This window comes from Bombus fervidus, chromosome 17 (genome assembly GCF_041682495.2).
Source record: "Bombus fervidus isolate BK054 chromosome 17, iyBomFerv1, whole genome shotgun sequence".
Classification (NCBI taxonomy): domain Eukaryota; kingdom Metazoa; phylum Arthropoda; class Insecta; order Hymenoptera; family Apidae; genus Bombus; species Bombus fervidus.
Window position 1 is genome coordinate 878142 of NC_091533.1, and position 24403 is coordinate 902544.

The 24403-nt window shown below is 32.3% G+C and overlaps 4 protein-coding genes across 16 annotated transcripts in view; 3 read left to right on the forward strand and 1 right to left on the reverse strand.

Moving 5' to 3' along the window:
* Mglur (metabotropic Glutamate Receptor) overlaps window positions 1-2514 on the forward strand; it is a 45505-nt gene extending 42991 nt beyond the window's left edge. For all 8 annotated transcript variants that reach the window (XM_072020253.1, XM_072020251.1, XM_072020252.1 and 5 more), the window contains one exon: window positions 927-2514. In XM_072020253.1, the coding sequence (XP_071876354.1) occupies window positions 927-1072 (146 nt within the window). In that variant the 3' untranslated portion in view covers window positions 1073-2514. The remainder of the gene's footprint in view (window positions 1-926) is intronic.
* A 2278-nt stretch (window positions 2515-4792) lies between these two features.
* Dbct (Dihydrolipoamide branched chain transacylase E2) lies at window positions 4793-13136 on the forward strand. Its single transcript, XM_072020262.1, has 5 exons — window positions 4793-5333; window positions 8440-8564; window positions 8878-9421; window positions 10299-10694; window positions 11100-13136. The coding sequence occupies exons 1-5, from the start codon at window positions 5295-5297 to the stop codon at window positions 11334-11336; spliced, it is 1341 nt and encodes a 446-aa protein (XP_071876363.1). The 5' UTR covers window positions 4793-5294; the 3' UTR covers window positions 11337-13136.
* On the reverse strand, window positions 11476-19766 carry Lap1 (leucine rich repeat containing protein 7 lap1). Of its 6 annotated transcripts, XR_011802139.1 has the most exons (12): window positions 19266-19762; window positions 18986-19152; window positions 18776-18911; window positions 18405-18694; window positions 17624-18335; window positions 17154-17344; window positions 16827-16934; window positions 16126-16579; window positions 15215-16041; window positions 15033-15104; window positions 14697-14960; window positions 11476-14575 (listed from the first exon to the last, which is right to left on the reverse strand). XR_011802139.1 is itself a non-coding variant. In XM_072020241.1 (11 exons), exons 2-11 carry the CDS (start codon window positions 19139-19141, stop codon window positions 14784-14786), a joined length of 3120 nt encoding a protein of 1039 aa, XP_071876342.1. In that variant the 5' UTR covers window positions 19142-19152; window positions 19266-19763; the 3' UTR covers window positions 11476-14783. The 6 variants fall into 6 exon arrangements, 5 of the variants coding, with proteins under 5 accessions (XP_071876342.1, XP_071876341.1, XP_071876344.1 ...); XM_072020241.1 differs by having other exon boundaries at window positions 11476-14960; window positions 15215-16038; window positions 19266-19763; XM_072020240.1 differs by having other exon boundaries at window positions 11476-14960.
* A 287-nt stretch (window positions 19767-20053) lies between these two features.
* On the forward strand, window positions 20054-24382 carry LOC139996130 (RUN domain-containing protein 1). The gene is made up of 9 exons (XM_072020261.1): window positions 20054-20477; window positions 20585-20678; window positions 20788-20955; window positions 21327-21507; window positions 21581-21675; window positions 21759-22517; window positions 22597-22694; window positions 22765-22859; window positions 22961-24382. The coding sequence occupies exons 1-9, from the start codon at window positions 20323-20325 to the stop codon at window positions 23065-23067; spliced, it is 1752 nt and encodes a 583-aa protein (XP_071876362.1). The 5' UTR covers window positions 20054-20322; the 3' UTR covers window positions 23068-24382.
* Window positions 24383-24403: the final 21 nt, after the last annotated feature.

Here is a 24403-nt window from a genome sequence, read left to right on the forward strand (position 1 = left end):
ACTACGTCGTTGTTCTTCGCGAAATTAGCGCAATTTTCACGAACAACTCGTCAATTCCAACTTACCTCGTCGTTTTCTCTTTCCTTTCTTTTTTCTCTCCTTTTTTGCTTTTTCATGCAACAACATGAACGCTTTATTCGTGCTAATCGCGTGCAATTGCGAGTAGTACTCGTCGAATCAAACGCAAGATTTATGAAAAGTGAAAAATGGGAAGTTCGCCTAAAATGAATTAACTACTTAAATGGCGTTTTCCATCTTTAAAACGAATGGTAGAAGAGCGAGACGTTAATGGGGCTTTAACGGTCAATAAATTTTACACCAGCTGTCGTAACATCCTCCTGTGAAAACGATATTCAACTTAATAACCCTGACCGATCGTAAATGGCATTCCATCCTCCCATTAAAACCTTCCTTGTGCCCTTTCAGAAGCCCCATCAACCAAATTGCCAAGTACCTCGTGTATAATCACTCGAAGTGATGTACATGGCTACATATTATTGCAAATTAAATTGTCGAGAAACGAAACTAATTGATACGGTGACACCTAAAGTTTCACGACACCTAATTTTACAAAACTTCATGCGATCTACCCAACATTTGACATTGGTGGTACAATCGTTTCATATATATTGTTTTACATTGTTTTATAAAAATATGCAATATAATCTGGAAAAAGTTTCATACATCGAAATATCAAATTGAATAAATTACGTTAAAAGCTTTAGCTTTCTAATATTACTAACATTATTTATAATATTTTTAATATTAAATTTTGTCCTTTTTGTATTAAAAAAAAAAATACATACACATAGGCAAACATAGAGCTATTTAAAGAAATACATAGTTTTTTCAGAAAACTTCTTAATTATACAAAGAGCTTCTGATATATTATGAATTACAATCGTAGTACGATCTATACATTTCAGACACGGGATGTGAACTAACCAGCGAGAGCATGCCTCTCCAGAGTGCACTGACGGCCGCGGTACAGACGTCTGTAGGCGTGACGGAGATCTCCCTAGCGTCGAACACATCGGGCAAAACTAATAACGAGCAAGTAGCGCAGCTGTAGAGAAGCGGGCTGTAATTCAGATTTGAGGAAACGCGGCGTTCTGGCTGCCGGCCAACCGATAAGACCTCCGAGTCCGCTGAAGGAGGACCACGACACGTGTGAATAGTGTGAATTCATGCTAATAAAAAAAAGCATGTATTTCGAATACGGTGGAAAAGTTGCACGGCAAAAAAGCAGTCGTGCGAAGCGGACGAAAATAATGTGTGTGCGTACGTGCATGCGTGCATGTGTGTGTGTGTGTGTGTGTGTGTGTATGATAAGGGAGTGACGGGAAAAGTCACTAGAACCGGCTTAACGAAGGCACTTCCGATTCTTCCTTCTGTGTGCACTGCTGGTTCCTACGATACGCCTTCGATCCTTCACGGCCATGAGCAAGCTCAACTTCCTTCCATCGTACGATTAAAAATCAGGAATCTTGGATCCCAAGAGTGGAGATAACGCGAAGAGAAAAGAGAAAGACATCAAAGAAAAACGCCGTGACTACGTCGTATGTACGTACGCTTAGATTACTCTGTTTATTACTCGTGCACGAAGTGTACGATGTTACAAGATATGCTGACATCGCGATATATGGAGAACTGTTTGTAAGCGTTATTACGAAAACCTGCGTTGCATATTATTCAATTACGACGCAGATATCGGTATTGTCTCTGTCGTCTTCGTTCGTTCATTATATCGAGATCATTGGTATCGCGATCGCTGTTGTCGTTATTGTTACTGTTAAAACGGTTATCTTTGTGAATAATATATATGAACGATATACGTACACAAGCACGTACACGGATATTCATATTATATGCCAATATAGGTATAGTACACACGCGATCTGGCTGGCATGAGTTTGAAAGTCTGAATACGATTAGTCTCGGCAACGAGATCGAACGAATCGGAAGTCGGCATCACTGACGACAGCTAGAGGAGAATTCGCAGAAAGAATTCGAATAGCGGAGAATATCCCAACAGTTACCATCCACAGGCAAATGAATTTTACAATGTTTGTATCTGTTATTGGTTTAACGAGCTGACTAATTGGTACAATTAAAGCGGCGTGTTCGGCCGCGTATCGACGATTAAATTAAATTCGATTACGATTAATAATGACGCGATCGAATAGAGTTTTCTCTCTGGTATTTAGCCGAGTATTTAACCGAGACTACGCTAAATGCTAAATCGTTGGAGTACCTGCATGCGCACACTCGTGCGTATGGGTGACTCGTGCCTGGAATTACTCTGTCGGAAAGGGTTTGCTCACGCATATGTAATTAGCTTGTTCGAGTAATCGACGTTCAATGTCCACGTTCTTCCCACATAGATCGTTGACGAAGTAAAGAAGAAAATATTTACATTCCATGAGTATGTATATATATATATATAATATATATACATACATATAACGAACGATCTTCCCGAATTAATTGCAGCTAGTTGCGAGTAAAATTGACAACTTACCTAATCGTGTGCCGAAAAGAAACACATAATATCTCGTGCAACGATAGAACTGTATTTGTGTGTTTATTTGTATACGTATGTGCCTGTATGTACGCGAGTACCTTAATATATATATTATAAGTACCTTAATATATATTATATATATATACTGTAATAGTATATAATATATATATACCTTATGTAATAGTATATATATACTATATACTATTACATAAAGTACTCGCGTACATACAGGCACATACGTATACAAATAAACACACAAATACAGTTCTATCGTTGCACGAGATATTATGTGTTTCTTTTCGGCACACGATTACGTAAGTTGTTAATTTTACTCGCAATTAGCTGCAATTAATTCGGGAAGATCGTTCGTTATAGTGGGAAACGAAACCAAATTTCCATTAAAAGAATATCTTTCGTTTTCGAATCACTTTCCGCATTTTTTGTATGGATTTGAGTTCCTAAAGGACATGAAATTGTTTCGATTACGAGCTAGATCGTTCCCTTAAGATTGTTATTATTTTTTAGCGAGTAATTGATATCTTTAACGAGTTGAACGTTTCAAATGTTTATTTCTGTTGTTTATTGTAATCGTAAAGCGTTCTGATCTCAAATATGGAATTACCAGCAGTCAATAAAAAGGAGCGTGAAAGAAGTGCAATTCGATAGTCCGCCGTACGACACTTTAGAACAATAACTGGAGTACAGAGAGGACAACGGTGACAAAGAGAAAGAGGATATGAAAGAGAAGAAGAAAGGGACATGAAAATGACGATGACAGGGAAAGATGAATGGCGGAAAATTTTGAAACTAGGCCGACTACGCGATGCGCGGATTCAATATACGTTTCCTCCATGAATAGTAGACAATAAATAAATCGCTATAAGGCGAACTTCAACCTGGTTCGATCAATATCAGGATTTACACTCGACCTGTTCGATTAACAACACCACGATTTCGTTCTCTGAGGCGACTAGTGGCATTTAGTTTCTTGCAGCAGACATGTGACGGAGGAAACAGAAAAGACGACTATTGAATCGTATGAGAAATCTCGAAGATTATAATTCCAAAATTCATTTAACGGTCTGCAAAGATTGAACTATTGATAAGAAAAACCGAGATATAGAGAAAGTTAGATTGTTACACTTGTAATTATAATCTTCGACGATTATACGCACGAATGAAAGCACGATTGTTACGAACGAACAAAATTTTGTCGTTATTAAGAAGGAGAATGTAAAGAAAGATTAACACGATGGGGAATTATAGTTCGAATGAATACGATGCATCATACAAAAAAGATAACTTTGTATCTTTTATTATAACACCGATCATTGAAATAGATTTTCCCCGTCAAAAGGAATTCTGGCATTTTATTATTCACTGTACCTGAACATATTTTTTCCCTCTCCCCAATTACTAATAAAACAAAGATTAATTAAGATTTAATTGCGAGTCCGTGTTAATGTCAGAAAATATTCATCGTTTGATAGAAACCCAATTAAACGTATCATCAATCTCAATTCCAATCCCTGCGTTAAAATTGACAAACTCGTCTACTAAACTCATAATCAGCAACAAAATATATATTATGTATAATAATTCCAATACAATTTTAATATAATTAAAAAATTCCTACACACGGATCCCATGAAAAAAGTGTTACGTTCGCTTCGTGACTTATAGAAATATAAGCTAATTTTGACAACTGATAAATTAGCAATACGACGACGATCAAATTGTCGCCTCGTTTTACCTTCTGATTAATCGAGTATCTACAGCATTCAGTATCTTAATAACATTCGTGGTAACGATGAACTTCGAATCTCAATTCCGAAGAGATTAAAAATTTTCTACATTGTAAAAATTTAAATCGGCGAATTTGTCGAAAAATTGTCTCTTCATGGATTTTTACGGAAACTTTAGTTGATTTGTAGTAACAGTATATGAATATTACTAAAGCGTATAGATTAGCAACTACAAACAGTGCTCACTATCTTTTTATCAACCGGATTATAATACCAAATTACCTGTTAATACAGTCACCTCGACTTCACTTATAACAAGAATGTAAGCCCACGCTGTATATAAATTCTTATACAAAAATTGTTTTATATTCAAACGCATCTTATTATCGGGTGACCCGCGTAAGAATATTCATGACCAATATTTCATGCAAAGCCCAATTTTTTTAGACAACGAGAAGACACCAAAAATATCCGCCGAGGTTACCGAAACAGAATATCTACGACATTATGTTCCGATATTCGATTCCGTACGAACGTGTCTTTGTTCGTGGTGCAATTGAAGTAATAATTATATTTCAAAATATAATCATTGATTATCTCCTCATATCAATATGAAAATTCGATGTGCATTATATTTAAATACCATTAAATTTGTATAAAATACCAAATACATCTTCTTCGATGAGTTATAGTTTCAAACTTCATCGACGAAGAACAGAAATACGAAAGGAGTCGAAACAAGTTCAAACTTTCAACAATTGTACAGTGGAGAAACGCAATACAACACAATTTTTAACGAAACAATTATTCTTCGTCGGTATTACTCATACGTTGCGTAACTTCTTTCGAACACGCGAACGAAAACATATTTCGGAAACTACTACCGAAGACAAACGATAACATCGTGAAAGATCTACATGCCAGTACAACTGTGTCGGTATCAACAACTGCACGCTTTTTCGGTAGCTGAAACATCTTTCGAAAGGAAATTTCGATTGCTCTTGAAACGGTGAAGATTGTTTACAATGGCCTTAACCTGGAGACTGACAGTCACGGCACTTCTGGTAAGGGGACATTATTCGTTTAAAGCAATAAGTGGTAAACAATTTCATAAGAAATCACTAATTATATTCCGTGGAGATCATGGCGGATGTCATCGTACAATCTCGGTTATTGTCGGTAATTTTCGTTTGCGTGTTCACACAGTATAATCTGACACTCGCGTTTACTCGACGAAAAGGATAAGAGCTTATCGCGCTTAAAATGCCTACGTCACTGCTCACTACGTGCATAATCATTACGATATACATACATATAATATATGTACAATTGCTCACAAAAGTATTTGAACATCTATCATAGAAAACTTTTATGTGTATATTGTACGTATTATATAGAACATTTCAAAATTTAATTGGCACAAAATTTGACAGGTATAGCTGTCGTGATTATATTGGTACGTATTTGAAATCAATCTAAAAATGTATAAAGGTATAAAAGTTACAAGATATTTACTACAAACATACAGAGTACGACACAAAAGTATTGTTCTATAAGATTTTCGTATAAAATTTTTTGGCATAGAATGTACTAGCCTTTTTGTGACTGTTGAACTTTCAAGTACTTCTCCAGAACTTGCTTAGAGGTAATATGATGCGTTTTAATGCCCTTTTTAAATCCAAAATAAAGATATTCGATAAGACTGAGATCTGGAGATTGTGAGGAAATCGTTAATATATACAATGTATTAACAATCATCCATTGCTTAGCAATGTAAACTTTGTGTGTCGGATTATTATCCTGTTGAAAATATATAATAATCTTGTTCTAAATTTCATTTTTCCTCGCTTTTACTTTAAAATATTTAAATAATCATATTTATCCATGGCATTTCCAATAGAAACAAGTTCTCATAATACACCAGTATATTCGCTCTGCCGAGCAAACTATGATAAGGTGTCCTTACGGCATCAGGTCATCGGATTTGTCGGAGAAAATCCCATAACGGGCGACAGGTATACGGGCTGATAGAACAAAGACCGCCTGCCAATTGTATTGTATTGTGTATGCCAATTGTCACCCTCTGGCGACCATCCGTATTTGGCTAATCACGGGGCCGTTAGGTCGTTTATTGTTAAGTATCGGTACGGCCGATTCATTAAAGACGGGCTATGCAATTCCACGTCCCGATAGATGGAACGTTAATCCCGTGACCGTCGCCTTGAGCCCAAGCTCATTGTCTCAAGTTTCGAATAACTGTGTTTGGGTTGTTTTGTAATTGTTACAGCATTCGGGTTCTTCCGAGTGATTCCAACGGGGGGTCCCGTTGTCCTTTCATCTCCGACATATACATATGTAGACATATACATATATTACAATAATGACACTAATAGTTCTATATTGGAATTAGGTCACACGAATGTTTCCTCTTTAGTTTTCTACTAGTGTAAGTTTCGTACATTTTCGCTGTTAATTGATTCGGATGCACTGCAATACTATTGTCGTACCTTTTTTGCAAAGTTCCGGGTCTCCTCCTACACTGTTGGAATTTTTAAGTCTTTTAGAATTTCTTCATTTTTATCATACTATGAGTCATTTACAACCATTCCAAGGTTGTATCTTTAATACGTGACCGGTGACAAATCACAGTAAATCGGTACGACATGGAATGCGTTAAACAAATCAGAGGGTATATTTAGAGAACACCCGAAACTGCAAACATTTCGTACACCGTATCGTCCAATGTGTTTAATCAGCATGACGCAGGATTGGTTAGCAACCTTGTTATGTGCCGTTTATATTGGGATTGTTCAAGCTTTAAAGAGCCAATATATATGTTCTACTAAGGAACGTCACCACTTACGATACACTCCATTTTGCGGTCTTCGGACAAATTATACGGTAAAGGACTACTAAAGCAATAAACACTTAGCCGCGACGCAATAAATGAAATTAACACGTGACCTACCCGTCTGATCAAAGTTGGTGAAAGCGTGTGCGTTTTGTACCCGAATACGTTACGGAATTGATATGGAATCATAAGAGATTTCCGGTTTGGTTTCTATGCATTTTGATTTTGTCTCAAATATCGAATTGAGTATTTAATCTAATTAATCTAATAGAAACTAACCTATAATTACGTAATCGTAAAAATTTAAAAAAAGAATTGTTTTGATTGGGCAACCTACGGAATGCGTACAATGATTGGACAATGTTTTCCTGCCAAAAAAAGCAATTGCCTCGATGAATAATTGACTGGGGTTAGGTTGTTACAAATATTTGTAATAGACACGAATTGGACAATGTTGAAATGCTTGACATACGTTATGATATAGTTTTTTTTATATGATACAAATATGATAAATTGTATAATTCACTAATCACACTCATCATTCTTCTAATTACATTATTCTTTTAACTCAATTGAGATTGAACTTAAGAAAATATTATCACAGGATATTAATCGATTCAATTCGAACATCGATTTAAATTTTTCAAGAAAGACTCGTAAGGTATTATTGTAAGCAAATTTCAAGAGAATATAATCTATCATTCATATAAACGTATCTCGAGATGCTATGTTTATTCAGGATGGTAGGGGACGTGCAAAATAGTCGGTTTCGTTCGCGCGTGTATACTAGACATCGCAGTCGTAAAACATTAGGACCCGTTAGCCCACGGCATCGCACGAAGAGAGGGCTTAATTTATGGTACCCTCAAGCGTTAACGCTGTCTCTTGCCACAACCGAGGGTAACGAAGGCCAAGTAGCCGTTCCAGGCGTTCGAATTTCACATTTTTTTACATTATACTTTCACAATTAATTACACAATTTGCATGTATGTATATTATTATATCCGATACTTTCACATAAGTCAAAACAAACTAAAAATGGCTACCGATACATCGCACAAATCGATTGTACAATCGTAATTAAATTAATCACATATCGATAATCGATAAATTTCCATTTTAACGCTCAAAATTTAAAGTGTGACGTTATATTTTTTAAAAATCGATGTTTCAATCTGAATATTTGATATGCAATTTTCTCGTCTCGACACTTCTAATATAAAATTTAAAATAAAGGATGGACGAAATCTTTTAGACAGAAGCAAGGATTTCTAAGTTATTGGTGACGAGTATACAAAGAGAAATCTATGTTTATTTAGGGTAGAAATGTACGCGATCAAAAATGTCGATTCTTCTCCGTAAGCTGCTTTCGCTGCGGGACCGTCGTCCCCTTCAAACTATCGGATATCGGAGAAGGAATTCGAGACGTCACGATAAAAGAGTGGTGAGCAAAACAAAGAATTTGTCGTTAACCATCATACACACGAAGCTTCCACAATTGCCGATCATTTTCCCCCTCCACTGACATCAGATTATCTTTTAATAATATATTACAGAATATATTATATATATATGGAGTATATTATTGAAAAAAAAAAAAAAAAAAAAAAAAATGAAAGAATTGTATTTACATGAGAATACATAAACTAATCCTAACATACATATATACATAATACATGTCAGTCGATAACACTGCGTTTCGATCTAATGTACCATAAAGATAATTACATTCTAACTTGATACATTCGAATGCATAGGTTCGTGAAACCAGGCGACCGGGTGTCTCAATTCGATAACATTTGTGAGGTTCAAAGCGACAAAGCATCTGTGACGATTACCAGCCGTTACGACGGATTAATTAAAGCTCTGCACTACAAGGTGGACGACGTAGCTCTGATAGGAGATTCATTGCTGGACATCGAACTAGATGGTGATAATGGGAACATGGAAGTTAAGACGATGATCTCTGACAAACAGCATCCGCAACAACAAACTATAAAAACCGATAACAAGCAGAGCGTTAAAGGCGACGAGGAAGACTGCGTAGTAAAATATGGGTTAGAAAAGGCGCTAACAACTCCTGCGGTCAGAAGAATAGCTATGGAGAATCATATTAAGCTAACGGACGTCATTTCTACGGGCAAAGGTAATCGAATACTTAAAGAGGATATATTGGCTCATTTGGAAAAAATGTCTACTAGCTCCGAGAGAAAAAGGGTCGAAGAAAAACCAACGGCGGAAACGGTGATACCGATAAAAGGCTATACCAAGCATATGTGGAAAACGATGACGCAGTCTCTGGTAAGCTGGATTTCTCTATCGTTTCGAGAAAATATCACACAAACAGAAATTTCGAAAATATATATTTTGCTTTTTTTCTTTTATATTGAATGATATTATATTTTATTATTATTTTAATCGAGTTTATTTTCAATCTTATTTCGGGGAAATCTGCACAAAAGACAAAGCTAAAGACATAAATTATCTACCTTAAGTTGTTCGGATGTTATTATTAAAAATAAATTTTCTGCGAAAATGAAAAGAAGTTCAAGTAATGCCGTAACGAACGCATTAAGACTGCGAAATTAATAAGCGCAGTTTAGGTTAAAACGCACACCAGTCATAAATTGCAAGATTAGCAAAATTTTGTCTATCGCGTGTCCACGTGGTTGCAGTAACTAAATAAACGGCCAGTTAATCGATAATTGGTTTGCGGATTAAATAACCTAACAACGTTTTCATAGATAACAAGAAAAGAGAAGATAAATTTTTTATTTAATAATAGTAACAAGCGCACGAGTCTCGTTGCCCAGAAAAATGTCAATGTACTATGTCTGTAGTTGAAATGCGCGAATCACGACGATACCAACAACAGAAGTGCGTCGTTTAAAAGTGACGTTGACACACATGATTGATAGCGATCGATCGAATACGAGCATCTACTCGGTCCGAATTTTCTGTCAACGTTGACAGACGAAACACCGTTCAACCCGGAAAATACGGCCTTTTTAATCGTCTCATCACCCAACCTTTTATGTTTCATGTTCAAATATGACATGTACACGGTCTCCTGTGTGCTAACGTCGTTAATTCCATGCTCTAAATAAACGTCCAAAAATAAACATGTAATTAAACAAGTCCGCTGCGACAAATTTACGAAACCAACACATGTTTACAGAGTATACCACACTTTGTGTACAGCGATGAGTGTAACGTTAGCAGACTGATGGACTACCGAAACGAAGTGAAGGATTCGGTGAAAGAGCAAGGTGTTTCTTTAAGCTTGATGCCGTTTTTCATAAAAGCCGCATCTAGAGCATTGGAAAAGGTGCCACAACTAAACGCCTGGCTTGATGAAAAAAATCAAACGTTACGTATTCAAGAGAGGCATAACATCGGCATTGCTATGGATACACCTGAGGGCTTAATTGTACCGAATATTAAAAATGTTCAGGATTTAGATATTATAGAGATCGCGAAGCAATTAAACCGTCTTCAAGAACTTGGAAGAAAATCTTCGATTCCGCCGAACGATCTATCGAATACAACGTTTTCACTATCAAACATAGGTGTTGTAAGTATAGAAATTATTTCCAAATGCTGTTAAGTTAGTAATGAATTGAAATATATCGATTATTAAATGATCAAACTGAATTATAAAACTATTTTAGATCGAAAGAATTCAATTTAGATTTAAACTATATCTAAATTGAATTTAAATCCGAAGACAGTCGTTATATAAATCACGTCAAAGCCAAATTGATCGATTAGATTAAAATTAATCGTTTGTTTCCCGAAAAATGAAACATTTATGATGTATTTTAGTACTAAAATTTCGAAATTTTTATGAGGTGAAGTTGATCAATTTGGCTTCTGAGTAGTTTATATAACAAATTTCAAACATACAATTTACGACACATCCATTTGTTGATCATATGATATAGATACAGTTTAAAACAGATTCAATCGTCATTGACAGGTGGGTGGTACATATACAAAACCAGTGATTCTTCCTCCACAAATTGTGATCGGCGCGTTTGGAAGAGTGCAGAAATTACCACGCTTCGATGATAAAGGAAACGTAGAAGCCGCAAATATAATTTTCATTAACTGGGCTGCTGATCATCGAATAGTGGATGGCGTTACAATGGCTAAGTATTCAAATCTCTGGAAACATTACATTGAAAATCCTATATTTTTATTGATAGGAGCGTGAAAATGTATTTTGAACTAAGGATGTTTTTTATGGGAATTTTTTTATAAGTAATAAGTTACGAATGATTACAAAATTTTATACCATACTTGAATATTATCGATAAGGATTGATATGTAGAGTGTAGTGAAATTTTTAAACATTTTGTACGTAAATATTAATTTATTTATTGCTGCACAACCAACTAGGACTTTTTAAGAAAGGTAAAATATCTTTTTCTAACAAATTCAAAGTTTCATACAACTGTATGGTAGTCATTATATGATGACCAGTCAAACCACTGTGAGCATTTCTTGTACATTTAATCTATCATACATTGTCCTACAAATTGTTTGAACAGATATTCCAAAAAAATATGTCAAGGAAGTGGTTGTACTAATTAATGTTGTCTTTTTAATAACTTTTTTCTTTGACTTAATTAGAATATTATTCTATCAAATTATTGAAAGCATTGGTTAATCTTATAAAATGAAGAAATTATTAAAAACTAATATCGAATAAAATATTGATTGCAATGAAGATCTAAATAATGAATACAACCACTTGTACACTTATATATTTTTAATTTTTTATATATACAGTTTCATGTATCGCATTTTTAATCACACATTTTCCATACAATCAATACATTCCATTAAATGCCACTTAAATATTTGCTCAAAAAGTAGTCAGTCTGTTTAGTAGTTAGAGTAGTAGAAAAGATTGTATATGCATTTCATGGTCCAAAATTTTTTTTGACAATCAAAGTTTCAATTTATGTTGCAGAAGACACTAATTGAGTATTTGAGCATAAAATAATATTTAAAACGAGATGTTACATCTTGCTAAAAAAGTATTAATACATATGCAAAATCCAGTTTGTACATTTGTTATATATAAACAAATAGAATATTTATTGAAACATAAAGCATACAATAAATAAGCATTCTTTTCTATTATAAATCTTATACATAAAATTGATGTTAAAAAAATACACAAAATATTAATAAAAATACAAGTATTATCAGGCGAAAATATAATCCACCTTCGATTATACTTCTTACTTTCCAATATGACTAGGTATGCAGATTATTATTGATAATATAGTTAGTTCAAAAATTTAAATATCAAGCTGCTTTTATGTATACCTATATATATTATAGAACTACATATACTCATAAAAAATAATCAAAACATATATAATTTTTACTAAGAATTGGGTATATAGTCATCTAAAATTACTTTCATAAAATACCTAAATCAAAAATAATCTGCTCTTTTTGTCAGTTTACTTCTAAAATATATCAAAATTCTACGTATTTCCCATAGAAGGTGTATTTCTTATTCAGTGAATAAGTATCACCGGTATTTCACGAAACAAATCTTTCTGTAAATATAACATTTTTTGTTATAATTCTTGATTCTGGAAGTTCTATGCTTCATTATAGTTTCAAATAATATATTGAGATATTCAAAGCTCTGATAATTATAGAAGAGAACAATTCATATATATTTGAAGTTATGTTGAACATACACAAGCGCATGTATGTATAGTTTTCCACTGTATAGCTACCATATAACTGTAATCGTTATCGTTTTAAGCGAGTTATTAAAAAAATTACTACAAAAATGAATATCAAAAAATATTTTGTATCGACTTTGAAAGACATAAAAAAAATATAGAAAGCAATAAAATCAAACAATACATATTTACTTAAACATATCTATAAAAATGCATAAACCATTTTTTCTAAATGTCCTTATAACTAATGAAACTAATTCAAATGTAAAAAAATGTATAAATAAAGAGAATGTGCATAGTAATTGTTTTGTATATGCGAGGTAAAGTGAAGTGCAATATTGTTATCTTGCTATAAAAGTTCTGGGATACAAATAGTATACTATATTACAACTCATAACTTGACATGAATAGTTCACTTGTGCTATACATCACCAAACAACCTTTCTAAACATTTATCTCACAGCTCTACTCCATTTACATGAATAACTTTCTTTTTTTCTTTTTTCTTTTAATATAACTTCACTAACATAGAAAAGTAGTGTTTTATCTTATGATTTGGCATTATTATGCCATATTAATAACTGTTGTTTGAAAACAGTTCCTACAAGGTACATACATTTGTTCCTTTACATAGAATGAATGAAATATAATAATTCACAACCATAACAATAAAGATCTCATTTTATCAAACACTTAACAGCTGACTTTGTGATAAGAGAATTGCTAGTATCTAATAAAACAAACCTATGAAAAACAATGGCAAGCAAAAATATATAAAATTGTTTGAAAAATGTAAATTTATATTTCTGATAAGTATCTTTTTATTAAAAAAGGAAGAAAAAAGAAAAAGAATCAAAACCAATAGTATCAAAACTATTAAAAACATAACCAATAAAATTACGGCACATAGAAGAACATTCCTTTTTTCTTTACATTAATAAGATTCTCACAGATATGTTTTTCAAATGAAATTAAAGTGTATCATTTTTTAAATACGAACTGTAAATAATACAAGCAAGTTAATTATGGAACTCTTTGTGCTTTTAAAGTCTATGCATTAGGATAAATTTGTAGAAAAACCATTTTTCTACATATACAAAATATGTACTTCACATGATATCTCACAAAAGAAGTGTCTGTAAGAATCTCGCCTAGTTGCAGAGATAATGTTTGTATATAATATATATGCATAATATATATTCATTTTCATATAATATTTTTTTAAATATATATGAGTAATAAATAGTATTTTGTTTCTGGCACATTGTCAGCTCTCTGCAAAGAGAACAAGTGAGTTGACACAAATATAATCAACGTCATAAAACAACACAAATATATGCTTTCTTTTGGAGATAGAAATTCGGGAAGAAACTTATCATCTTATGATTGTTCACTAAATAATTCCTATTTTATCTACTTACGTAACCAAATAATATGAGTAAGCTGTGGATTGGCCCATGAAGAAATTTTTCTTAAAAATAGTTTTTTTATACATCACATTTCAAACTCTTTTCCTCATCATAAATTGTGCAAGGGAACGCATTTCTAATCTATGGTATAACCTAAGAATAGAATTCTTCCTCGAAATCGTTATTATTTCTGTTTTTAAAAAGCTTAGTTCACAGGTCGTGACCACTGGAAGCCAGAAATATTTTCCTCAAATAAATACCATCACTCCCACCTTTGGTAACGCTGTTTCAGTCATTCAATTGCTTGACAGTATCAAAGGGAATATGATCTACTACCATGAAAACAAGCGTTCAGGAGAAACAAAATGGAACTTCCATTTCTTTTGTGTGTTTATAAGTATATTGGTATATACTAATATTAGTTAAAGAAATATATACACTAAAAAAACTTACGTGAAGTGTATTCAGTTTGATGTGTATAAACTGATCACTAGTTACAGAAAATAAAAAGAAGATATCATTGCGTTTTCTAACTGGATGTCATTGATGACGACTAATCATCATAGATACTACTGCTCCGGTTGCTCGAAGGACAGCGACAGCATTGTTATGATCAGATTTAGTGAAATCTATACCATCGACTTCTAAGATCTTATCTCCTGGTCGAAGGGTACCTTGTGCTGGACCATCTGGATTCACTTTAGTCACAATTATTCCCTAGGATAAGTAAAACTGTTGATTAAAAGATAGAAAATTTTATTGCGTCTGTTTTAAATTTTGAATATTTACGGTTTCTGCGCCTGCCACTCCACCGGCAATGCTGAAACCAAGACCTGGATTTTTTTTCACTTGAACAGGCAACTGTAAAGGTAATAATTATGAATTATAAAATATACATAAAGTCATTATGTTCAAAAAAAAAAAAAAACCAAAAAAAAAAAGAAGAAAAAGGAAAAAAAAATGAAACATACTACGTTAGCATTTTTGTGCGGGCCGAACATCCATTTAAATCTTGGTTTCCTTTCTGAATGTAATGACTCATTCAGTCCAGCAACTTTATAATTATCAATGTTAGAATTGGTCACCTCATTTAAAGATTTATTATTTGCTAGAATTGGAGTACTTCGACCAGAGCTAGTTTCATTTTTTATGTTCATAGAACTGTTCGTATTCGTCGTTTCGATAGATGAAGTTTTTGAAATTCCTTCCATATTTGAATTTGTAACTAGACTTGAGTTTATTGCATTTATGGATAAATTATCACAGGAAGTATTATTATTTGAAACAGATCCGTTTATTATCTTTTTTGGTCGATCCAAAACTTTAGGTTGCATAGATAACGGACTTCGATATTTTTTCCCAGTTATAGGAGATGTTGGTATACACGATGCGTTCAATATTTTTGAAGCTTCATAGTCTTCAACAGAAGAATTTGTACATTTGTTCGATAGATCGCTATTTGAAATAGAATTCATACTTTCCAAATGTTTCGTCTTTAAAATAGGAATTCTACTTGGTTTTAACGATCGATCTCCTTCTAATGACTGTGCTGTTGGATCGATCGAATCCGTTAATGTATGTTGATCGGTGCCACTAAAAGAGTTTATATTTCCATCGTTACTTGAGGTGTTTGTCATATCTGTATTATCCAACGCAAATTTGTCATTGTACAAATGCTCTTCAACTTTAAATGGTTCTCCATCATAATTTTGTATTTCCGTTCCCTGCGATATTTTCGAATTTGATATGTTCATATCAATTGGTGGAGGAGCCATCGTCGCCGAGTCTAATGGAGCTGCTATAATGTGACAGAATATAAAATTCGTATTGTGTGTGTGTGTGTGTATTATCATTTTAGAAATGATTACAAGAAATTACTTACGTTGATTTAATTGCTGAAAAAGTGCCGCCTTTTTTGAAAATGCGGCTGCAATATGGTACGGTGGCGGGACGGGTGGAACTTCATTTACTTTCGACACTTGAACATGATCGGTATTTTTGTTGTTCGCGGCAATAGGCATAGTCTTATAGGGTTCAATAAATTTGTCTGATTCAACAATTTTTGCTGTGTTTGCCTTCGAGTACTCATCCGGTTTCCAAGTAGAATTTACATAATCTGCTACTGTTGGAGTTTTGGAAAGATACTCAGACGTGGGATTACGAATATATTTTGCTTCTCGGATATCCGGACTTTTTTCTTTTGCAAGTACGGTCTTGTTTGCTTCATCGGAAGATTCTTCTGAAACAGATTGCTCTGTTCCAATATCCGTAGAACTATTATTCTTGCATGCCTTTGATGTATAATGTTCAATTGGTGATAATGATGAGTGTGAATCCTATAGAAAAAATCTTTAATTAGTTGATTTAATTTTTTACCCACGGAAGACTTAATATTGTCCCTATCCAATCCCACTTTATACTAGTTTATCTTTTGTTCAAATTGAAATTATATTTTTTGTAAATTGATTTCACAATTTCACTTGTTTTTTATTATATATTTTAATTTTTGATATTATTAATATCACTAATAAATACTCTGGAATCATATAAATTGTCTTTCTTTCATAATTCTCTAATGAATACCTTATTAAATAAACTTTGTGAAAGACAGGTCCCAGATTTTGAGGTAAGGTCCAGAGTAGTTGTAGCAATAATAGCTTCTTTGATCATAGTCTCCTGTTCTAAATGCATCTGCAAGTTTCAATTGCCAATTTTCTTGTAATTCAGATATTGATTATGCAAAAATGCATACAAAAAGATATAACAAAAATATTGATAGTATTTGAAGATTCTACTTTCTTCAGTGCTATTTCTATATCATATTGATTTAAAATTTTTGTTGTCACATTAATAAAAAAAATGATGAATGGAAATTGAGCAAAGGATAAGTGTGTTTCTAATTTTACTTACTCTTTGATCATGCGCTGATTGATGATGCAAATTTCGGGCATGCCTAGCAAGGTTGCGCAGCTCTTTAGGGTAGGGAGTCGGTGCTCGATGAAGTTGTCTAGGGATTTCAGATTCTACCTCAGCAGCAAAACATATTCTTTTTCCAGTACCAACGATCGAACTTGAAATTAATCCTACAGCTGGTGTTACTTCTGTATGCAAAAGAGACAGAATTATAATTATACATTTAATTATGCTAAAAATTACAAAATATGTTTAAATGAAAACAATATTAACATATACTAGTGGATTTATTCGCAAATACTTTACCATTTCATTCTTCATCTTCTTCCTCATTATCCACTAGCAGCAATAATGTACCACATTTTATAGATATTATATTAAAAATTATAATTGTGTACTACTATACAATGGTCGAAATTTTAATAGATTATTGATGCGTATATTATTAAACAAATATAAATACTTACGTTCAAGTTCTTGCCGCGGTTTTTGTGGGAGCATAAAGCAACTTAACACCATCATATCCTCTTCACAATTGAATTCCTGCTGCAATGGCACTAATGGTTGACTTTGATTGTCGCTCAGCCATAATGCTTTCAAATTACTCAAATTCAACATAGAAACAGGCAAAAATTTGATGCAATTGTTTACAAGATTGAGTACTTTTAAAGAGGACAGATGTCCCAATTCAGGTGGGACTCGAGTTAGATTGTTCGATCTTAATGATAGCAATGATAATGCTGTGCAACTTCCAATCTCTGGTGGAAGGCACCTCAAGTAATTATTGTCTACATTTAAACAATGTAATTTTCGCAAAAGTCCTATTGATGATGGCAAATATTCAAGGAAGTTCTTAGTAACTATAAGCTCCTCTAAGCTTGACATTTGTCCAATGTCATTTGGCAGTGCATTCAATTGATTGTCATCAACTTTAAGAGTCACAATTGTACGTAGATAACAAAGGGAATCTGGTAACTGATAAATTTCATTTGATGAAAGATGCATAATCGAAATATCTCTCCATCCTTCTACTTCTGATGGTATAATATGAATTGCATTCATTGTACAGTCAAAATGATTTAAACGGTAAAGCTGATTAATGTTGAGTGGTACACGTCTAATATCATTACCATCTATCCACAATTCAGTGAGATTGATAAGATCCCCAACAACTTCAGGCTGAAAGAATAAAATTAACATTAATATATGTAGGCTAATAAATAGTAATCATGGCAAATATAAACATACCAATTCAGTGAAATCATTATTACCAATATCAAGTCTTTGCAAATTTATTAAACGGCTCATACTCTTTGGTAATGTCATCAAGTTATTTTCCCTAAGTTCTAATGTTTTCAAAGCTGAAAGTCTTCCAAAATTTGCTGGTAAATATTCTATATATGCATCATTTATATACAATTCTCTTAATCCAACAATATGTGTAATAGCATCAGGGAAACGTTCAAATGGATTAACACTGATATCTATAGAACGAAGATTTTTACACTCTTTTATACTATCTGGTAGCTCTTTAATACCTAAGAAAAATAAATATAATAATTATGAATACATTGAACATAAGCAAAATCCAAGAATACATAGTACTCTTATACACATACTATTTTTACTGAGGTCTAAATATTCCAAGTTAATTAATGATGCTATGGCGGGTGGTAATGTTGTGACTTCATTATCACTGAGAGAAAGTACTCGTAATTCATGGCACTGAAACAGTGGCCTTGGAAGATCCTTTATCTGTAACAAAATATAGTAGAACGTCCTTAAATCTAAAGAGCTTAGATGAGAAATCAATTGATATTTATATTTACCCTATTGGCATCAAGATACAATTTCTCTAATGTCCTTTCATAAATGAACACGTCAGGTGGTACATCATAAAGATTACAATTATTCAAATGCAATTCGCAGATATCTTCTTCTTGTGTTCTCAAACATGCAGCACACTGCCACCAAGCACTACCCATTTCATGTATGCCTATAAACAAATGTTTTCTTAAAATATGCAATTTTTATTAAAAGTATGTAATATTTTTTAATAATAATCAAGGAGATTGATAAAATATCAAAAGATTCCTATTTTTTTATTACCTATAACACTTCAAGTATGATTCTTTAAAAGATCATCGATGTATTTATGATAAAGGATAAATCCGAGAACAAAACAAGGACTCGCTAAAAATTCTTGTTCTATGGTATTTTTGAAAATCATTCAGCTATCGATGCATCAATGTTCGGTTTTTTACGTGCCGGCTTCGTCAAAGTTATTTCTTGCCGCATCATCGCGGATACTACGATACGCGATGCACTTGTCGGTAAATTCTTTTCTCAAGCTGATGAGAATAATTCACAAAACGTAACGATACGCTGATCAACACTAGTTAGATGTCAAGAGATGTAGGTTATTCGATACTTCTCTTTAAGGATTTCTTTCATGAATATATCTCACTGTTTATTTGCTACATATTCTATTCTTTTATAAAGTCAATAGAATGGTAACAAATCACGATGCAATAAATCAACAAAGACCGTCCTCTCGAAGGTACAACAATTTGACACATTTGTAAGAGTTAAATAAGTTTACGCATACCAGTTTATCATTTATTGAAAAACCTTCGATGAAACTAATGGTATGTTCATAACAGTTCATAATGTCCCGACGTTTAATCTACTATATTACTGAAACAATAGTTGATAGATTTTTACATGACTAACATAGGAAATGAAGATTGTATAAAAATATATTGGTGTAAACGTGTTGCTTGATGAAAACCGCATACTCGATGCGACAAATCATTATTAAATATTATTCGCAGTATGACACGAATTAATTGTAACGCGATGTATTTGTCGTAAAATGAACGAGTCCTAAACATGAGGATGCACCTTAGCAGGCGCAAAATCGACAGCGATAAGTGACGTTTCTACTCGTACACGTGCGCAGAAGTTAATTAATGGATTAAACGTGATGAAGATGCAAGAAGTTCTGATGTGTTACAAGAAAAATCAAATCTTTAATATGCACAAATAAAGAAAAAAGTCATCACATAACAACACGTTCATTCGTATTAGCTATAATCGGCATAAAGAAATTTACGAATGCAAGGTAGGATTTTCGAAAGAAATCGGGATCGTAAACAAGAAGAAAATGAGTTCTAGCGAATATAAGGGTAGCGAGAATGAAGATATCGAAAATTCAGATGAAAGTGATAGGCCATCAGGCGAGAGATGGGCGCCTGTTGGAGCAAATGATGGTGATAATGATTTTGCCGATGAATATAAATATGTTGATAACATGGAGAAGTGAGTATTTAATCTTTGATGGATACAACAGAAGTGCTGTTGATAGTAGTGCTTTCTAAATAACAAAATATTTCAGTTTATAAACATTTTTTAATGTATTCTGATAGCTTATCATACGATATGGAGAGGTTAAAAGTGCTTGAGGAAGAACAGGAGATGTTAAATTCATCTCTTATAGCATTGACTACCCACTTTGCTCAGGTATTAAATGGGTTTAAAAATACAGTTCATACAATTCATGAATTTTTTTCACATAAAAAAGTATAAATATCTAATATCTTTAATATCTATCTATCTCTGACTACCACAGGTTCAATTTCGTTTAAGACAAATTGTGGATGCACCTGCAAATGAAAAAGAAACATTGCTCAAAGAATTAGAAGAGTTTGCTTTTAGAGGAATACCGGATGTTCCAAATAACTTATCACTTGATAGTAGATCAATCACACCAACTTCTCCAATGTCCTGCAAGCAAAGCGTAAGCTACATAAAAATCTAATGTACCTGTAACTTATTTATTCTTTTAATTTGTATTATCTTTTTTATTTTTTCTTGTATTTATTTCTTTCCTCTATTTTTATATTTTTTATGTATTTTATCTGTGTTTGTATTCACTTTGTTTGTAAATAAATATGCTTATAAATCTGTGATACGCTTTCATTATTAATCTTAAATATTATTTATTAGAAAATAAATATTATATGTAAGCTATTCATAGAGTACATAAATTTATTAATCTCGTGCCATATGTTTTAATCCTTATTTAATTCCCTAATATTGATATATGTATAATATGATAATTACAAAAAGAAAAGATAGTAAGCTACTTTAGTATATATTATTTAACAGATATCTGGTGTAATAAATGATGTTGATGTTGAATCTAAAATGGCATTACAAAGAACAAAACAAAAAGAATTAATATGTCAACTAAAATCTCAGTTAGAAGACTTAGAAAAATATGCTTATGAAACTGGTAATGCAGATTTACCACAAAGTATGATATTAGAGAGGCAGAGTATTATAATCAGTAAGTTTCAAAGATTACTATTAAGATAAACATCTATTTGATTGAAATTTAGGTTGATTCATTATTTTTTCAGACCATCTAAAAGAAAAGTTAAATTTCAATGTTGATGATCTTTGTAAATTACCAGTTGATGACTTAAGATGGCAAGTAGATTATGCTATAAGTCAGGTAAATTATTTCATATAAGATAAATTACTAATGAAATAATGATAGATGAGTTAAAATTAAATAAATTAAAAAATAATTTACAGATTGTTAGCCCTTTGAAAATGAAGGAACAATTAGTATCTCAATTAAAAACACAAATTGCGGATTTAGAGCGTTTTATAAATTATCTTCAAGGAGAAGTCAATACAGAAACTTTAGCTTGCACCTGTGCATGTCCAGTACATACCAGTGGTTCTGCTGGTTCTACTTCATATGCTAAAAAATCGTTTAACAGAAAAACAGAGGAAGAAAGTAGAACAAAGACTCTGAATACTGTTAAGAAAGTTGTAGCCTTGTTGCATATGTTCATAGTGTCTCAATTAGGATGTGGTAGTGAAAGAGTTCGAAGAAATTTTAAGAAAAGTTCTGTACATAATTGGCGCGATTTAAGAACAAGACTAGATTTTGCAGTTGAACATGTTATAGAGACCATTGCCGAAACTGAACGTCACCCGGAAGATGACGATATCGCTAATGAAAACGATTACGCCTCGGATTCAGATTCTATGTCACATTGCAACGCCAGAGTAACATCCGCTGTAAGGAAGCATCTAGCAACTTCCATACGTGATTTAATACAACACGGTTTAATGTCTGATGCGCGTTCTAACAGTGTAGTACCATTTGTGGGATGTTTTCCCCAAAGAAACTCTTCTGCTTCTAATCTAATGCATGCATGGGAACTAGTATTGAAGTATTATGAAATTAAAAACGGCCATCGTTACAATTCCAGTCCGGCACAAAAATTATCCCAAAGTTTTAATCTTGATTTAGCAGGTGGAAGAGTTGTTTCTTCTAAACAGGTAGCTATTTTACATTTGTTAATATTTTCTCTCATTTTTAATCGAATTTGTTCCTTTAAGGATATTAAAAAATTTTCAGAGTTTATTAACAACAATTGGAAATATCATTGCATCACATAATCCATACAAAAGGAGTTACGATTCTCATTTTAAGGCATTTATATGTGCATCCCTTAAGTGAGTAAATGTTGTTACAAATCATCTTGTGAAGAACAAGCATTTAAGATTTGTGTTTCTCTTATTACAGTGCTAACAAACTTGTCGTTTGGTTAAAACTTATTTTGCAATGTCAATATCTTCTTGAAAATCATTATACCTCGTGGAGTTATGTTGTAAAAACAGGTAATTAAAATATTCATATAGAAGCAATATTAATTTTAACAGCATAGATTTTAATTGCAATATATCTGGTTACAACACTCACATATTATTGTTATAAACAGGTTTTCAAGATGCATTTCACACTCTTGATCGTCTTACAAATTATAAATTTGATCTACCAGTTGATCTAGCGGTAAGACAATTTCAGAATATAAAAGATGCATTTTGATTCCGAAGAATGTCAATGATCATATTTACAAGAGTATGGAGGTACTTATTTTAGCAAATCAAAGACGAAATACTAAATACTGCAATTAGATAGATAACAAACAGTATATTTTAACTTTATATTGACGTTATAATAGTATATCACTTTTTATAACTTTCTAGTTTTATTTTGCCAAGAACATTCCTTTGTCATTTTTGAGTATTTATTATTAAATAAGTTTTATCATGCAATAATGTAGCTGTAATGACTTAAAATGTCAGTATTTTAAATTTAAATTTTCCAAATTTGGGTTCTTGATTAGTTTATTTTGAAAATATAAAATATTGTAGTATAAGCAGTAAAAATGATCATATGTTGCACATGAAAATGTCAATGATGATCTTATGATATATAAAGTGCAGTACAGGTAATAATGTAATGCTGCCCGACATAATATGGACTGAAATATATACATTATCTAATTATTTTGAACTACATTTTTTAACATTACGCGTTCTCGATAGATTAATAAATTTAAAATGCTAGAATTTTTATTTACACCAGTTAAAAAGTAATCTTGCATAAATTGAAACCAGGTTTATAAAATTAAAAAATGTGGTTTTTACTGTAATTAAACTTAAGATCTTAATACTAAATTGTATCAGAAGGGTAGAAGAAGTCATGTTACTTCGTATGAAGAATTAATATTTGTCAAAAACCAAAGAATAAACCAAAGTTGTTTTTAGTATTCCATAATTCTTACTTCTCTAGTTTTTAATTTTAGTATCACTTTACACAATTGCAGTTGATAGATATATAATTTTATGGTAACGTATCACTGAAACAGTTACTAAATCTAATAACAATGTACTTTGATGTTACAATATATTATCAATATGTTGTATTTTATAGATTTTTATAATTGATTTGTATAGTGTACATGTTTAGTTAATCATAAGAAAAGTTATTTCTTTTTATTGCATGGCTAGTTGAAAAAAGGAATATCACATAATAAGATATTATGTTCTTCTATAAAGCAACAAATTATTGTTCCTAATTTTATGAACATTATTCCATGAGAAAAACGTATAGATTTCGAAACATCTTATTAGAACATATGGATTATTTTCGAATAATAGTGTACTAGATATACATATATGCAATGCAGATATACATGACTATTATATCGCCTACATAAAATATTTCATATATAAAGTAGCTTTAAGAATGTTAATTGTATAATACAATATAAATATCTGCTTTTTACATACATAATGATGATTTGACATTAATTTATTGAGAAAAATATGCGGAAATATATTTATGGAGCAATGTACTTGGTTTTATAATTTGTCAT

What these genes read in the sequence shown, in the direction of transcription:
- Dbct (XM_072020262.1), top strand. Translation starts at nt 5,295, where the DNA reads ATGGCCTTAACCTGGAGACTGACAGTCACGGCACTTCTG. An exon ending in TGACAGTCACGGCACTTCTG is followed by an intron (nt 5,334 to 8,439) that starts GTAAGGGGACAT and finishes ATGTTTATTTAG; the next exon opens with GGTAGAAATGTACGCGATCA. An exon ending in AAACGATGACGCAGTCTCTG is followed by an intron (nt 9,422 to 10,298) that starts GTAAGCTGGATT and finishes ACATGTTTACAG; the next exon opens with AGTATACCACACTTTGTGTA.
- Lap1 (XM_072020240.1), bottom strand. Translation starts at nt 19,141, where the DNA reads ATGGGTAGTGCTTGGTGGCAGTGTGCTGCATGTTTGAGAACACAAGAA. An exon ending in TTTAGACCTCAGTAAAAATA is followed by an intron (nt 18,695 to 18,775) that starts GTATGTGTATAA and finishes TATTTTTCTTAG; the next exon opens with GTATTAAAGAGCTACCAGAT. An exon ending in AATCAGCGCATGATCAAAGA is followed by an intron (nt 16,935 to 17,153) that starts GTAAGTAAAATT and finishes TGAAACTTGCAG; the next exon opens with ATGCATTTAGAACAGGAGAC.
- LOC139996130 (XM_072020261.1), top strand. Translation starts at nt 20,323, where the DNA reads ATGAGTTCTAGCGAATATAAGGGTAGCGAGAATGAAGATATCGAAAAT. An exon ending in GAGTTGTTTCTTCTAAACAG is followed by an intron (nt 22,518 to 22,596) that starts GTAGCTATTTTA and finishes AAAAATTTTCAG; the next exon opens with AGTTTATTAACAACAATTGG. An exon ending in TTTATATGTGCATCCCTTAA is followed by an intron (nt 22,695 to 22,764) that starts GTGAGTAAATGT and finishes CTCTTATTACAG; the next exon opens with TGCTAACAAACTTGTCGTTT.